Source organism: Fusarium falciforme, chromosome 12, assembly GCF_026873545.1.
Source record: "Fusarium falciforme chromosome 12, complete sequence".
In the NCBI taxonomy this organism is placed as follows: Eukaryota; Fungi; Ascomycota; class Sordariomycetes; order Hypocreales; family Nectriaceae; genus Fusarium; species Fusarium falciforme.
Genome location: NC_070555.1, coordinates 2,043,089 through 2,057,915, shown reverse-complemented (window position 1 = coordinate 2,057,915; position 14,827 = coordinate 2,043,089). Strand labels below are relative to the sequence as shown.

General features: G+C 51.4%; 4 protein-coding genes across 4 annotated transcripts; 2 read left to right on the top strand and 2 right to left on the bottom strand.

Annotated features, from left to right (window-relative positions):
* Positions 1-906: 906 nt before the first annotated feature.
* Positions 907-6,321, top strand: NCS54_01442600 (NACHT domain-containing protein; the record flags this gene model as incomplete). The annotated part of the gene is made up of 2 exons (XM_053159577.1): positions 907-2,231; positions 2,283-6,321. The coding sequence occupies 2 exons, from the start codon at positions 907-909 to the stop codon at positions 6,319-6,321; spliced, it is 5,364 nt and encodes a 1,787-aa protein (XP_053015552.1).
* Positions 6,322-9,243: 2,922 nt separating this feature from the next.
* NCS54_01442500 (Hypothetical protein) lies at positions 9,244-10,318 on the bottom strand (the record flags this gene model as incomplete). The annotated part of the gene is made up of 4 exons (XM_053159576.1): positions 9,244-9,420; positions 9,481-9,769; positions 9,825-9,985; positions 10,061-10,318. The coding sequence occupies 4 exons, from the start codon at positions 10,316-10,318 to the stop codon at positions 9,244-9,246; spliced, it is 885 nt and encodes a 294-aa protein (XP_053015551.1).
* Positions 10,319-10,847: 529 nt separating this feature from the next.
* Positions 10,848-13,116, top strand: NCS54_01442400 (HET domain-containing protein; the record flags this gene model as incomplete). Its single annotated transcript, XM_053159575.1, has 2 exons — positions 10,848-11,612; positions 11,662-13,116. The coding sequence occupies 2 exons, from the start codon at positions 10,848-10,850 to the stop codon at positions 13,114-13,116; spliced, it is 2,220 nt and encodes a 739-aa protein (XP_053015550.1).
* A 194-nt stretch (positions 13,117-13,310) lies between these two features.
* On the bottom strand, positions 13,311-14,486 carry NCS54_01442300 (Oxidored-FMN domain-containing protein; the record flags this gene model as incomplete). Its single annotated transcript, XM_053159574.1, has 1 exon — positions 13,311-14,486. The coding sequence occupies one exon, from the start codon at positions 14,484-14,486 to the stop codon at positions 13,311-13,313; it is 1,176 nt and encodes a 391-aa protein (XP_053015549.1).
* Positions 14,487-14,827: the final 341 nt, after the last annotated feature.

The following is a 14,827-nucleotide window of genomic DNA, read 5'->3' as shown; positions in this document are numbered from 1 at the left end:
AGAAAAGGAAAGTCGTTCAAGGTTGGTCGGTGTAAGGTTGTGTCTGACTTCTATGCTTACTAACCCTAATGGCGTCGTTTCATTGATCGAGGTTGAAATATATTACACCACCTCGAGGAGTGATTGGCAGTCACATGACCGTGCGCCCTTTTAAGTGTTAAGGAACTCGAATAATATTTAGGTTTAAAAGTCAATTAGTGTTCTTTATATTGCTCTAAGTATATAGGATCTGTTAATTCATAGGAAGTCTTGATCAGTTGCCAATATTCGATCACTTTTCAACCCATCTCATCCAATCCCCACAAGGCGAAAGAAGCGAGGACACAGCCACCATGCATGCGACCGTAACCATGCCACATTGCCTCAAACGACTCGACGGGCAATTGAGGGGCAGCCGGGTCAAGAGAAACGACAGAACGTAGCCCACTCCTCAAAGCCTATGACTATGATGATGGGTAGATTTATATAAAATACACTAACATATACTCAAAACATCATAAGATGAGATAAGGTTCTAACCACCTCTTCATATTCTCTCTGTGTCTTTATTACTAGCCTTAGAGCAGGGTATGCTCATTGCCCCGTTTTGGCCAGTGTCTTTTTTCATTGCGCTACGTGCATGAGGGGGTTCATGCAGGCTGTCACTGGCTGTGCTAACCGCCCACGATAAAAAGGCGCACCGGGGCGGCCTGGCACAGCCTGACTTCGCCTCCAAGAGCCTCAGGCTGGCCAACTGACAGGCTGACAGCTGACTCCTGAGCCGGTACATAAGCGCCCCCCGCTTCTTCCAGGTTGCTTCCTCAGACAAAACTCACCATACCACAAACGAAAAGCACTCCGAACTAACTAGCCAATATACATGCCCAACGAAACCCTACCTAGGCTACATGGTTAGTATACACGAAAATGGCTGATCCGTTGTCCATGGCAGCGAGCATCGCTGGCCTCATCAGTCTTGCCGACACCCTCTTCCGCTACACATACAAGTTTGGACGCACCGCAAGCGGCGCAAAGCAGGAGATTCAAGCTCTGGCCACAGAAATAAACAGCTTCTCAGGTCTCCTTCGCAGTCTTGAGGCACTCGCTGATGAGCTAGAAGCCGAGGGCCAGGCTTTTGAGCCTGCCCTCAAAGTTGGCCACCTCATCGAGTGTCGCAAGATATTCGAGAACATCGAACGAAAGGTCACGAAAGCCATTGACAGTTTCAACAATCGCTCCCGCTGGGAGGGTGTGTCTCGGCAACTAAAGTGGCCATTTTCGGCTTCAGATACGCGAGAACTGTTGCAGCAGCTTTCACGGTGCAAAGACAGCATCACCCTCGCTACCTCGGCCGACACGATGCGCAGTTTGCAGCTATGTCTCATGAAACAGCAAGAGAACGGGGAAACACTCGCCAAGATTACCTCAACTCTGGAGAAGGTGGAGATCCGGACCGCGATCCTCATGGACCCGAGAAAACAGCTCGTCTTAGACTTTTTCATGGCCCCAGAGCTCAACCCTCAAGCCAATCTAGACCAGAGTCTTAAACTGCGACAGCCAACCACTGGCGAATGGTTTACTCACTCCTTTGCCTTTACAGAGTGGCTGCAGACGCCCGGTTCAAGACTCTGGCCCAACGGCGCTGCGGGCGGAGGCAAGACTGTCTTGGCTGGTGCCATGATACAGGAAGCCATCATTAGGAAGGAGGCTGAACCCGATGTCGCTGTTGCTTTCTTTTTCTGTGATTACAAGCAAGAGGCGACCCTGAAATCGGTCAACATCATTGGCGCTTTGGCATCACAGCTTGCTATTCAGCGGGATGAGTCGTTCAATCTTCTGGAACAGTACTATGAAGAGCTTCATCCAGCCCGAGGACTGAACAAGCCAGTTGACCCTAGCGAGCTTGTCAAAACAATGGAAAAGATTTGCAATCTCTTCTCACAGGTCATCATCATCGTTGATGGTCTCGACGAATGCGCCGATGGTGTCTATGAAGTTCTGGAAGCCCTTTGTGACTTGGCCGACTTCACAAACACGACTTCGATTGCGTTGGTAAGCCGGAACGAGATCGAAATCAGACAGGCTCTCGAGGACGGATTTAAGGAGGTTGCCATCGAAGCACGTGAAGAGGACCTTAAAATCTATGTCCGGGCCGAGATCGAGCGGAGGATCCGAGCGAAGCAGCTGGATATCCAAAACAAGACGATCAAGGATGAGATCCAAAGTGAACTAGTCAGTAGGGCAAACGGGATGTGAGTACCTTCCTAGTTTCCCCTGTTTTTGTTTGACTACTAACGAACCAGGTTTCGTTGGGTCGTTTGCCAGCTAGACTACCTAGGTCAGCTGCTCACAGACGCAGATCGCCGTCATGCTCTTCACGAGCTGCCGCCAACTCTGTCTGAGACCTATCTTCGACTGCTTCAGAGAATCAACAAGCGCCCGCTCCGAGTCCGCAAGCTGGTCCAGAAGTGCCTCCATTTCATCGCTAAGTATCCAAAAATGCCTATTGAGGACCTCTGCCTGGCCGTCTCCGTACCCGAGACCATTGGCGTGCACATGGATGAAACAAACACAGTCTCAGAGAGAGAGATCTTTCTGTGTTGCAGCAGTCTCATACGGAAATCCGCTCAAGATGGCCAACATCAATCGTTTGAGTTTGCTCACTTCTCAGTCAAGGAGTTCCTACAAGGTGAGGTGCTTTCGCAGACTCCAGAACTGGTAGCGTATAGGCTTGTCACATCGGAGGGCCAGGCGCTGATCGCCCTCCAATGTCTGAGGTTCTTGCAAGTTGGCAACATAGATGACAAACATGTCGAGCGTTTCTTCTCTGATGATTTGGTTGAGAGCAAGGAGTTCTACTCCTTCTTCCAGATGGCGTCTGTCATCTGGCTGCGGCTCACTCGTGATGGACTCAGCAATGCCTCATTGTTGGATGCGGCCAAGTCGCTGTTTCGCCGGGATGCAACGCCCAACTTTCGTCTTTGGGTTCACTTTCTTCTGCGGGACATTTTTTCTTTCATGCCCCCAGCAACGAACCCGGTTGTTGGTCCTTGGGATGTTAAGCAGAAAATCCAACGCCTGATTCTAAGCAATTCGCTGCCTCCGTTTTGTATTGCCTCAGCGTTGAACATTCCCGAGATATGTTCATTTCTCATTCAGACTGGAGTTCAAGTCGATACCAAATCTCCCCTGGGAACACCGCTTCTACTTGCTGAGATTTCATTGCTCGGTTTCATAGAAGACCTCTCAGGCAGATATCCCGACCGCGGCTCGCACTATTTCACCGGAATTCTCTCTTCATCAACTCGGCGGAACGAAACGATCGATTGCCTCATCTCAGAAGGGGCATCGCTCAATGAACTCGATGGCCCAGTTGGTGACCATTCCTTGCTATTGACTGTCGCCATCATTGGTTGCCATTTAGAGAGTTTCGAGCCACTCATGACACTGTTGGATCATGGACATACCCTGACTGACGATGACATAACTGCCTTTGGAGATTACCTCAAAACCTGGCCCAACAGAGAAGATTGCTCAGGCTTAGAAGAAGCCATCCTTAGGCTACTCAACTACTTGATGAAGTCCTCATCATACGACTTAGACTGGGGTTTTGACCTTGGCAACAAGATCTGGCTTGCCGCCGTCACTCTTGGGTTCGACTTCACAAACGATACAACCTTGACGGACAGCCGGATATCCCTTTCAATTGCGGCGCTGGTTGACAAGACTTTAGCCGCAATCGACAATGACGACACTGCCACGCTCCAACTCTGTCTGCAAGACGGTCGTGTTAGCGTCAACCAAACTCTCCAGCGAAGCGACATTGATGGAACATTGCTACACCATGCTGTCGCGGCCGATGCCCTGGAGTGCGCTCGTCTTCTTTTGAAGCTTGGGAGTGACCCTGAAGTCAGTACAAACACGGGGACTCCCACCCTTCATTGTTGCGATCTTGAGGGTGATGGGAGCGTCCTGAAGCTTCTCGTCGAACATGGGCTGTCGCTCCTCGCTCAGGGTCCGGATTCGGGCACGCTCTGGCATGCTTGCGCAAGCTTCGATGCATGCGAGGTCTCATTCATGGAAGCCCTGTTCAACATTGACCCAGAATGCAACCAGGAGGCTCTACTGATGCGAACCGAAGATGGCTTTACACCCCTAATGCTGGCCTTGGAGGCTCTTGAGGACGCCCCCCAGGACTACGTCGAGCGGTTAGAAAGCAAAGCCCTCCTGTTTCTACATTACTGTCAGAAAACGCCGGATTTCTGGGACAAGCATGAATCTTTGTTCATGTTAGCTGGCCGGGCTGGCTCCAAGAAAGTTTTTCAGCAATTGTTATCGTTGGACCCCGGGTCTGGCGTGATCAAGCCTGGTGATGCCACACCCTTTCACAGCTTGGCAGTCAATCCGACAAAAGAGTGGCTGGAGTTCCTAACAACAGCCTTTCCTGAAGCTCTGCAGCTTCGATTCGAGGACCAGCTACCACTCGAGAGCTATATTGAGAGAGCCTTGAAGGCCTCAATGGTACCGAGGAGTGATGTGATACAAGTGCTCTCTCCTCCAGAGATCTGGAGACTGAAGAGTAACAAGGGCGTCACACCATGGGAAGCTGTGTGCAATTTGAAAGACCAAGCCCAACACTGGGAGAACTTGCAGCAGTTCCTGTCATCGGGGTGGGTAGATCTTGACCGTACCTTGGCCGACCTGTTGGGCTTCAAAGCAATGGAAGCCTATGAAGCTGAGACTGGTCAATGCGGTGTCTATCTACTAGTGACTTATTCCTGGGCACACATCGGCCATTGGAATGTTCACACAGCGACTCTGGAACAAGCTATACAATCGTCCAGCCTGTGGGATCCGACCCAAGACGTCGTTGTCGGCTACTTAAAGTCGATGATACAGTGCATGAACACCTCTATGGTCCAGATCCTTATCAAGTACGGTGCGGATGTTCATCAGCGAGAAAATGGAACAAGTCCAATCGAGTCAGCATGCGAACCAGGAGTTGCGCGCAACCTTTGTTCGAAAGACGATGGCATCGCCATTCTCCAATGCCTACTTGACCACTCTCGGCCTGAGAGAATCAGAGATTTCTCCACTGACGATCGGGCTTTCTCAATCTTGCACAGACTCGCCATGGAGTCACCTCCCAAGCGCATTGAGTGGTTGTTGCGGAAACTTATCGAAAAGGGAGCTGACCTAGACGCCATCAGCCCCCTGGCATCTCCCCACTCTCGCATGTCTCCACTGACGTGGCATCTCAAGCAGAAATCTATTCTCTGTGCAGAGGTGCTCCTGGAACTGGGAGCAGACCCTCTACTGACTGGGGATGGTGTGTTCGGACCCGCTGATGCTTTCACGACCGCGGTTGTCGCAGGATCCCTGAGTTTTCTTGAGAAACTGCACAGTCTCTCGGTAAAGAAACCCACTGTCAAAGGTTGGAAAAGGCGCATGGATGGTTCCGTAGGGCGTAAAATGGAAAAACTCCATGGTCATCCCTACTTCACAAACGGCACTCTCTGTCATTGGGCATGCGCCCAAATGAATTTTGGTGTCGTCGAATTTCTCCTTCAGCGGCAACTGGTCGAGAACATAGACTCTCCTTGTGATGGAGGGCTCACGGCTCTTCATTTTGCTGCTATGTTCAGCCAGGTGAATACCATCGAAATCCTCGTCTCTCACAAGGCGTCGGTCAATCTTCAGTCTGACGGAGGCCAGACTGCTTTGCATCTTGCAGCATATTTTGGAAATATTGACGTGACCCGCGCGCTACTGCAACTGGGTGCTATGAACCTGGCTGACAAGGATGGACGAACAGCGAGCATGTTGGCCAGCGCAGAGGGTCATGACAACATTGCCGAAATTGTCGACAGGCATTTTACATCACTCCACCAACTGTCACCGGAATCAGTAGTACCTCTAGTTCAGCAGCTGGGAATAGCAATCGAGCAAGGCAACTTAGACGAGTGCCAAAGGCTTTTTGCTATCGGATGCCCCCTCAACGAACCGATGCGTGGATGGAAGCCGAGCTACCCTCTGGTCTCTGCCTTCAGCAAGGCGCAAATTGCGATTGCCCAGTGGCTCCTTGACAACGGGGCAAGCGTCTTGGTCAATAATGGGGACACTTACCATTTGGACAAAAGCAGCACCGTAATCGAAAATGCAGGGGCGGATCCGGACCATCTTCAACTCATTCCCACGGTTCTTGCCAGATATCACGACGAAGGCGGTTGCTGGCTTCGTGGATTCGACTTCCCCTTGCACTATGCTGCATGGACAGGCCACACAGAGGGCCTTAAGTTAATGCTCAACTATTTGGCTGAACATGCTGTGGCAATTAGGTAAGTAAGAAAGGGCGCTTCAATCGTTCAATTCGTTAACAGTCAGAATCTATAGTCACCGAAGCCATATCCGGCCTGAGGATGTGGTTTGCTCGGTTGTGGACCGCAAGTTAGGGCTTAGAAAGCTGCACCCAAAATTCCATGGCATAACAGCGTTGCACCTTGCGGTCCGGCACGGAAACCTTGCTTGTGCTCGGCTACTCCTTGAAAATGGGGCAGAGCCCGATCAACCTACGACAGATGGACAATGTCCAATTGACTTCACGAAGGACCCAGAGATGGTGGCGCTTCTTCTTCAACACGGCGCGTCACCAGTCGCCGTTCTAAAAGATTCCTTCAACAACCTCCTGAAAGATTGGGGGGGCGGCTACTCTGCACTGATGAGGACATATCAGGACCACATACAAATCCCAGGTATAGAACTGCGAGGCGCCCTCGATTCTTCGGCCCCCTCTTTCATTACCGAATCGCCGGATGATCTGGACTCTTTGGCTACCCATCATAGCGTCCTGGAGATCGCAAGCCAGTGCCATGGCTATGTTTTCAATTACCTACTCTGGACACTTCCGCAGCTATCGGCATTCCTCCTGAATTCTGAACTAGCTCTGGAAACTTTACAACAATTCCCCTGGCACTGGATGCATCGATTTTCAGTAATGAGCTTTCTTGACACAACATTCAATCAGTTTCGCCGTCGTTTTGGAGACAGGGGTTTAATGAGATGGCTTAACCTTCAGCCCGACCGAGGATGGAGCCCACTCTGCAGAGCTGCCTCGCAGGGCTCCATTAGGGTCATGGAGAACTGCCTAGATATAGGTGCCGATCTTGATTTTGAGGGATGTCCCTTGGGCTCGGCTTTGATGATCGCGAGCGCATGTGGCCAGCTCGAGGCGGTCCGGTTGCTTGTTCGAAGAGGTGCAGCTGTCAGCTACAGTGGAAGGATAGGACCCATCAACGTGTTTTCAGTGGCTCGGTCCAGGAAAGTTAAGTCCTGGTTGCTGGTGGGACGGTTCAACGACAGATTGAGGCTACACGCGGCTGACGAGGCTGCAACTCGCCGCCGCAACAACCGAGTGAGCTACTGGAGTGGGATCGTGCAAGCCAGATTCAAGCTCGTGGGCTGGACAGCAAGGCATGGTGAAGAGTCAGCTTTCGACTATGCTCGAAGGCTGTGCCAGATCAAGCGGACGGGTTTTACGGATGGCATTGTTCCTGCAGATGGGTTCGTCTATCCCCAGAAATCTCCACCCCTCAATCACTCGACGAGCTCTGAGGGCGAAACCGCTGCTTCAGGAGAGCAATGGTTACACCTTGATGCTGAGACAACCTCATCAGAGTCTGTCTGTAGTGGCCCGGAGATCAGTCAGACGTCAGCATCTGCCCAGAAGTACACAGCGAGTTGCAGGGAGGTTTTGATAGCAAGAGGCGCATACCAGGACCCAGGGGTGCAAGGGTTCACCGTGAATATTGGCGTTGATAGTATTTAGGAAAAGTTTCTAGTAATACATCATGTTTCTTCTCATTTTCATCGCCTCTCCCATCAGAACAATGGCGCATCACCTCATTCCCTCGACACCCAGCGAGTGGGCCTGAGCTGTTCGAAAGAGCTACAATATCGGAGATCCATCTACAACCACCATCTCCGATATTCGCCCTGATAGTTTTGGATCAGCGTCAAAGTTGCAATATGACGATTGGCTTCCCCTCAAAGCCCCCTGGCGCCCCGTTTATGGAAGACCGACCCATGAGGGCATTTTTTGGTACGAAATGTGCTGAGCTCAGAACGGTCTTCTGGCCCAGTTATCTCCTCGAGGGTCGGGCTTCAACTATAATAAAGAACACATTAGTGCTGAGCTCAGAACAAGGGCTCAGAAGAATCTCGCTAGCGAGGTATGGGTGCAGCCTCTTAGATCTCAAAGCCATCATCCCATGGAATAGCCATACAGGGGGCGATGGAAGTTAAATGTCGACGAGCTTCTCAAGAGATTGCCCGCTTTAAGAAACCTCAAGCAAACCATCCGTCGCCTTACTGGGCTACTCCCTCCTACAAAGATATTAGGCTATACTTGATTATACATTTAGTACAATTTACGATCAAGCTTAGGAAATCTTAGGTATAGATTGTCCATGCTTCAGAGTCCTTGAGGAGAGATCGAGTCGTCTTATTCAATCTGGGCTGGCCTTGTTGGTCGTTGATTGGTTGATCTTCAGGGCAGGCCACAATGAGCAGACCCGGTCGGTGCGTACCCAAAATAGACCGCAAAAATGCCGCGCGGCTAAAGGGTCACCCACGCCGGGCCTTGTAGAGAAAATGCAAGCGCCGTAGAAAAAGTGATGCAGACAGTTCTATTTCGCAAAATGCGCCTTGAATCTCATGGGTGTTGTTGATGTGGTGCGTGCATCCATCTGTGTCGTGAGTGGGGATTCCCCAGGCAACAGGGGTGGTGGGATTTCTTGCCTTAGGCGACCGGGCCTGTTGGGAAAGGCGCCGCAACGATGAGCAAACGAACTCGCTGTGGACAGTAAAGAATAACAACCTACCAAAACAAAGGACGGTTAAAAGAGGCATGACTTACGCGCTTGAGGAAGTCGCTTGGCCAGAAAAGCCACTTCATCAACAATGAAGATACAGTCTCGCTCAAGGGGATGCGACATGTCGCAACAGATTCCAAGACTCGATTCGTCATTCATCATTAAACTTCACCGATCTCGAAAGTTCCATGTTCCAAATACAATTCATGGCTCGGCCAACCTGAAACTCCAAACTCTTCCAAATCGCTAGTGAAAACAATATGTCGCTACCAAAACATGCCTTAGGTCTTCTGGGGAGCTGGACTCTAGCCCCTACCGAACATCAATTTTCTTGTTAGACATGCCCTTCACATCAGCCACCTCTACCTCAGTAGGTACCGGGTCATCAAATTGCTCAGCCTCGGGTATGGGCAAGCAGGTCTCTCCGACAGCTGACGAGTCCAACTTCTGTGGACATGACGGGCGTATGGAGATCGATGAGACGTGACGGCCGAACGACAACTTTGCCATTCTGGAAATATGCCTGGGTTATGCGAGCAGAAAATCGACCATGGAAGCTAACAACTAGAACCTGGATGGTGTCAGAACGTCTGGCGGGTCATTGGACGGGTTTGTCAGACGATCAACTTACAGGATAGATGTAATGGTCAACATAGACGCGAGTTCGGCGGATTTGCTCCCTGAGAAGGCCAACTGCTACCCGCAGTTCGCTGCGAAGCATCCCTTGGTGAAGCGGACGCGATGAGTCGTACACCGTAGCAACTGCATGTGGGACGTTGGGATTGTGGCAATCAAATGTACCAGCGCCACGTTTCCACCTGTAGTATTCACCGCTCGTCCAGAAATCTCGGTATGGTTGGTCGTCATCGGTCGAGAACCAGATTCGCTCAGAGCATGGGGCTTTACGGCCATGGATGTATCTATGCTCGGCGTCAGAAACGGGGGGTGCCCAAGAAAGCCAATGACAATTCTTACCCATGTGTCGCCCAACTCGAGTCTACCTTGGCTGCTTCCTGGCAGAACACAGCCAGTAGCGCAGCTTCCCGCATGTTTGCTTCGTACATCGCGCGCAAGTAATTGTGCCGCTGGTTGGGATGCGCCTCTGGATCAGCGAGCTTCTGGATTTCTTTTCGGATCTGGTGGTTTCTGATCGGCTCTAGTTGAGGCCACCTGCGTCAACATAGTCCTTGAGTCTTGTCGAGGACATCCACTCCATATTCCATGTTCTCGATTGGGCCAGGAAGAAAGAATCGCGGATCAAGGTCGATGGGGTCGTCGTCGTCGATATTGAAAGAGGAGCCTCGTACAATGGAGATTTTCTCCAGGGCATCATTATCGAACTCGGCCATCTTGTATAATTTGTCGAGCTTGTGCTGAATGTCGGAGAGCTGATGGAATTCTTGTTTTCGGAGCGCATATCGAGGGTGCTTGGAGCCGCGGTACTCCTTGTTCGGTGGGGTCGTGGACATGATGGGGGAAGAGGACCGCCAGTGCAGATACGACGGCCGAGCCAAGAAAGAGGTGTCGAGTATATGGTTTCGAGAAGAGAGGGTAGCGGGCTCGTTCCTAGATATCGCTTCCCTGGTTCCGTGGATGTTCTTGATGATGTCGATGTTTCTGCCACTTTTGGTTGCTTGTTTGTTGTTAGTGGCGAAAGCGGTGAGGGGGCCGTCTCCACAGTGACGCGTGACCGACCACTTTACGCGACTCTGGCCGATGGGTGGAGTTGGAATGATGGAATTGAGAGAATGGCTCTGCAGGTGATGTTTTTACTGCTCTTTCAATTGGGACTTGATTCTTGGTTAACTGCGGAATGAGGTTTGGAGCATTCAGTGCAAATTGGCGCTGTGGCTGACCAAGGATATGCCTGGTGAGGCAGTGATTTTAGAGGCCAGGATGCGCTGATTACGTGCATGAGCACCAGAACAAAGCAAGACGCAGCTGAACAATCTCCTTTGCCCATGGTTTGACGGCCGCAATCAATTCTCCTACCTGCCGATGCCTTTGTCTCGGCCAACTCTCGTTTCTGGTTCAGAATGCTCCCGCTGTAGTCGCGTCGTGAATGAGCCAGCCCATCGCAAGTTCTCCTCATTCCTCAGCCTCAGCAATTTCCTGCGTGGACGAGAGGTCACGATCCACCGCCAGCCCTCAGAGCTTGTGGCTGGCGCTCAGGCAGGCTGTTGGTGGTGTACCAGGATCTTTCACTTGATCACATCCGCGCTCGATGCTGAGACTGTCGCTGTTCAAGACTTTCACATCCTCTGCCCCAGGGTCAAGACAGCGGCGACATTGAACTACGAGGGGCTATGGCTGAGAGTATGGCTCCCTGATAACAAGATCTCGCGCTTGGAGACAAAGGCCATCTTGAGCGAAAACCCTCCATGCCGCAGCTTTTCCGACGAGACCGCCTTTGCAGCCTCTCAACGCGCCTTGTCCTACCTCGCCGATCGCGTCAATAACTGCAAGCGGAATCATGCAAAGTGTCGCAAGGAGAGCCAATGGTTTCCGTCGAGAGCACTACATGTCCAGAAACTCAACAGAATCATCAGCGTCAAGGTTGTTAGTCGTGAGGATGTCCCTTCGGGAAGCGAGTACATCACTCTGAGCCACCGATGGGGGGACTCGGAGCAGCTCACACTTACGAGCGACACACTGGTCACGTTCTCGGAGGGTATTCCAGCAGAGATACTCCCGAGACTGTTTTCCGAGACTGCTCAGGTAGCTCATCAACTCAATGTTCCCTACCTATGGATCGATTCCCTGGTGAGTACCTTAGACGCGGCACGGTGCAAAGCACTGACAGCGATGGCAGTGCATTTTACAAGACTCCGAAGATGACCTCGCCCAAGAACTTGCAGTGATGGATAAGGTGTACCACAATGCATACGCTAACATCGCCGCCACATTTGCCTCCGACAGTTCACGCCCTTTATTTCCCGACCAGAGTTCCTTGTCGTTCCTGTCTCACAAGGCACCTACGCCTACAGACACACCCACCAACACAGCGCCCAAGTTATGGTGGTTTGAGGGTGACGCGCGCGTCTTTACACACCTCGACGAGCAACTTCTATACAGTCGAGGTTGGGTCTTTCAAGAACGATGCTTAGCGACACGAAACGTCAGTTTTACCCGGTCCCAACTCTTCTTCGAGTGCTCCGAGGAGCTCAGTTGTGAAGCCACCGACATTTCCAACCCTTCTCTCAACAATACCTTCGACTACCCTTTAAGATATCTCCCTCTGTCAATTTTCCAAGACTCCGATGTTCAGCAAGACCCCGAATTGTTCTCCATCAATCGTCTCGACCAATTGACAAAGGCGCAATGTCTCGATGTCTGGCACAAAATGGTCCAGATGTATAGTCCATTGGCCCTTTCCGATCCAAACGATAAACTCGCTGCCCTGTCCGGCCTTGCGCGGAGGTTTCATTCTCGGCTTCATACACCATACTATGCTGGTCTATGGTCTGCCAATTTGCGATCCGAGATCTGCTGGGCGAGGGCTCACACCAAACGTTCTCGAAGGCCATCGAGGGCGAACAATCGCGTGGCTGGGTATCGCGCACCCACTTGGTCTTGGGCCTCTGTTGATGGCGAAGTGGAAATTGACTATCGCGGCATATCAAGTTCTAATTGGTCGTTCGAGATTCTCGAAGCGTATACTACTCCATTGAAAGGGGACAAGTTTGCGCACCTGGCCGACGGCAGGCTTGGCCTGAGAGGAACCATGTTTGTAGTGAGGGAAGAGGACGCGCGAGCAAACAACTCGCGCAAGGCCCTGATCTTTCTCAACCCCCCAACTCGGCAGCCGTTGTACTGTTACTGGGATGTCGACGGGTATGAAGTGACCTTCCCGTTTTACGCCTTCATCTTAAGGACTCGGGTGGACAGACTGTCAGACAAGTTTGAGATTCACTGCCTAATTCTGACCCCGGTGACGCCTTCACGAGGTGTCTACCGAAGAGTGGGCATGGGACATCTATCAAACTACGGTATCGATTCTCCTCCAACTTTGTTACCGGAGGTAGCACAGCCAGCAGAGGTCGATGCTCCACCGTCAAGGCTTTTTGAGGAAAACGACTTTACTGCCGATGCTCAACCAGACGAGTTACAAGGTGCCGACGACAACGGACTTCCGGCACGCAGAACTGAAGACGCTGAACAAGGTGGGAATGTCACTCGGTGTTTGAACTACTGGCGGAGAGATGGCGTGGACATACTCTCGGCCCATCGCGATGCAGCAGGGCAGCATACAATCATCCTCATCTAGAATCCCTCTGCTCTAATGTGATTTAGATACGATGGTCGAGCTTCAGATAGGGTACGATGAAGGGGATAAATCTTCAACGAATTTTTAAACTCTCTTCAACGATTTGATAAACCTTCTTTAATGATCTATCGACCCTAGTTACTCCCGCCTTCTAATCATTAGAATAGGTACATAATGTCACTGCCCAACCCACACTACGCCTTCACTGCCTCCACCTTGGCCGAGTGGATAAACTCATCGCTGAAGGCGTAGTCATTGTATCCCTCGTTACTCTTGAAGGCATAGAATAACTCCCTCTTGTAAGGCGTGAAAGGCACTCCATTCTTGACCCGAAACACTAAGTCCGGGTTCGAAACGAACCATCGACCGAAGGCAACAACAACATCCCACTTCTTATACTGCTCGTCTACCGCTTGGTATATGTTATGAGGCAGATAACCGCCAGCGACCATGACAGGAGATTGGTTGTCCCACTCTTCGAGAATAAAGTCGAGGCTCTGCTTCTTCTCCCCAAAAGGATTCTCAATATCTGAGGCCAGACGGACAATGGCGTCGGTAAGAGTAGGATTTCCCCGTGGCTCAACAAAAGACAGGTACGCAAGCTTGTACCCGGCTCTCTTGAGCTCCCTGATGATGTAGCTGACTTGGTCCCACGTGTCAGTCGTGTAGGCACCCTGGAAGCTTGCAAAAGGACTGAGGCGAAGGGCAGTTCGCTCGGCGCCAATCTCCTCAACAACAGCCTTGACAATCTCGAGCAAGAAGCGAGCACGGTCCTCGATGGATCCACCCCATTTATCGGTTCGATCATTGATACTGCTGGACAGAAACTGGTCGATGAGATACCCGTGAGCACCGTGGATCTCAACGCCATCGCCGCCAGCATCAATAACCTTGCGGGCAGCAGATCGAAAGTCTTGAACCTTTTCCCAGATTTCTTCCTCAGTCAAGGGAGTAGGTGGAATCGAACGGCCTTCCAACTGTTTGTTGGTGCTGGACGAGTACTTCAGCCCACGACTCTGAACGTACTCGGGGTACCCCGCACGGCCCATATCCCAGAGCTGCTGAAAGATGAAGCATCCCTTGGCATGGATAGCATTGTAGATGCGGCCCCAGGCTGCGACTTGCTCAGGCGAAGAGATTCCTGGAGTGTGGGGAGCTGCCTCTGCGGTCTTGGAGACACCGGTGGCTTCGCTGACGAGGAGAGTTCCAGGAGTTGATGCTCGGTCTGTGTAGTACTGGGTCATGATATCCATGGGGAGGTGCTCTTCATCGTTGCGAAGACGTGTAAGAGGGGCCAGAGCAATTCGATGGGAGAGGGTGACGTTTCCCAGTTTGAGGGGCTTCCAGAGGTTTGACTGAGGGGCAGACATGATGACAGTGGTGTATGTGCAAGAGTTGTCGCTAAAGAGGAAATGGGGTTGCAAGGTAATGGATGATTTGATAGTGAAGAGAGAAACACCATACTTTCGGGAGAGATCCATCAGTCTTTATAGACCCTCAACCACATTCGAGCTCATGGTCGACATCTCCTCGGTAAGTAGCCCCCTTCCTTCGCCATCGCATGATAGAAGCCTTGTCGGAGCAAAGGTCTTCCCGCTTCTTGGTGGTATAATGGAAGGATTCAAACACAATGGCCAGTAGTTGGCTTGCTGCTTGCTAATCATGCCCATCGATGGCCAGGTGGACCTCGTACGGACAGCAGCCTTGTGGG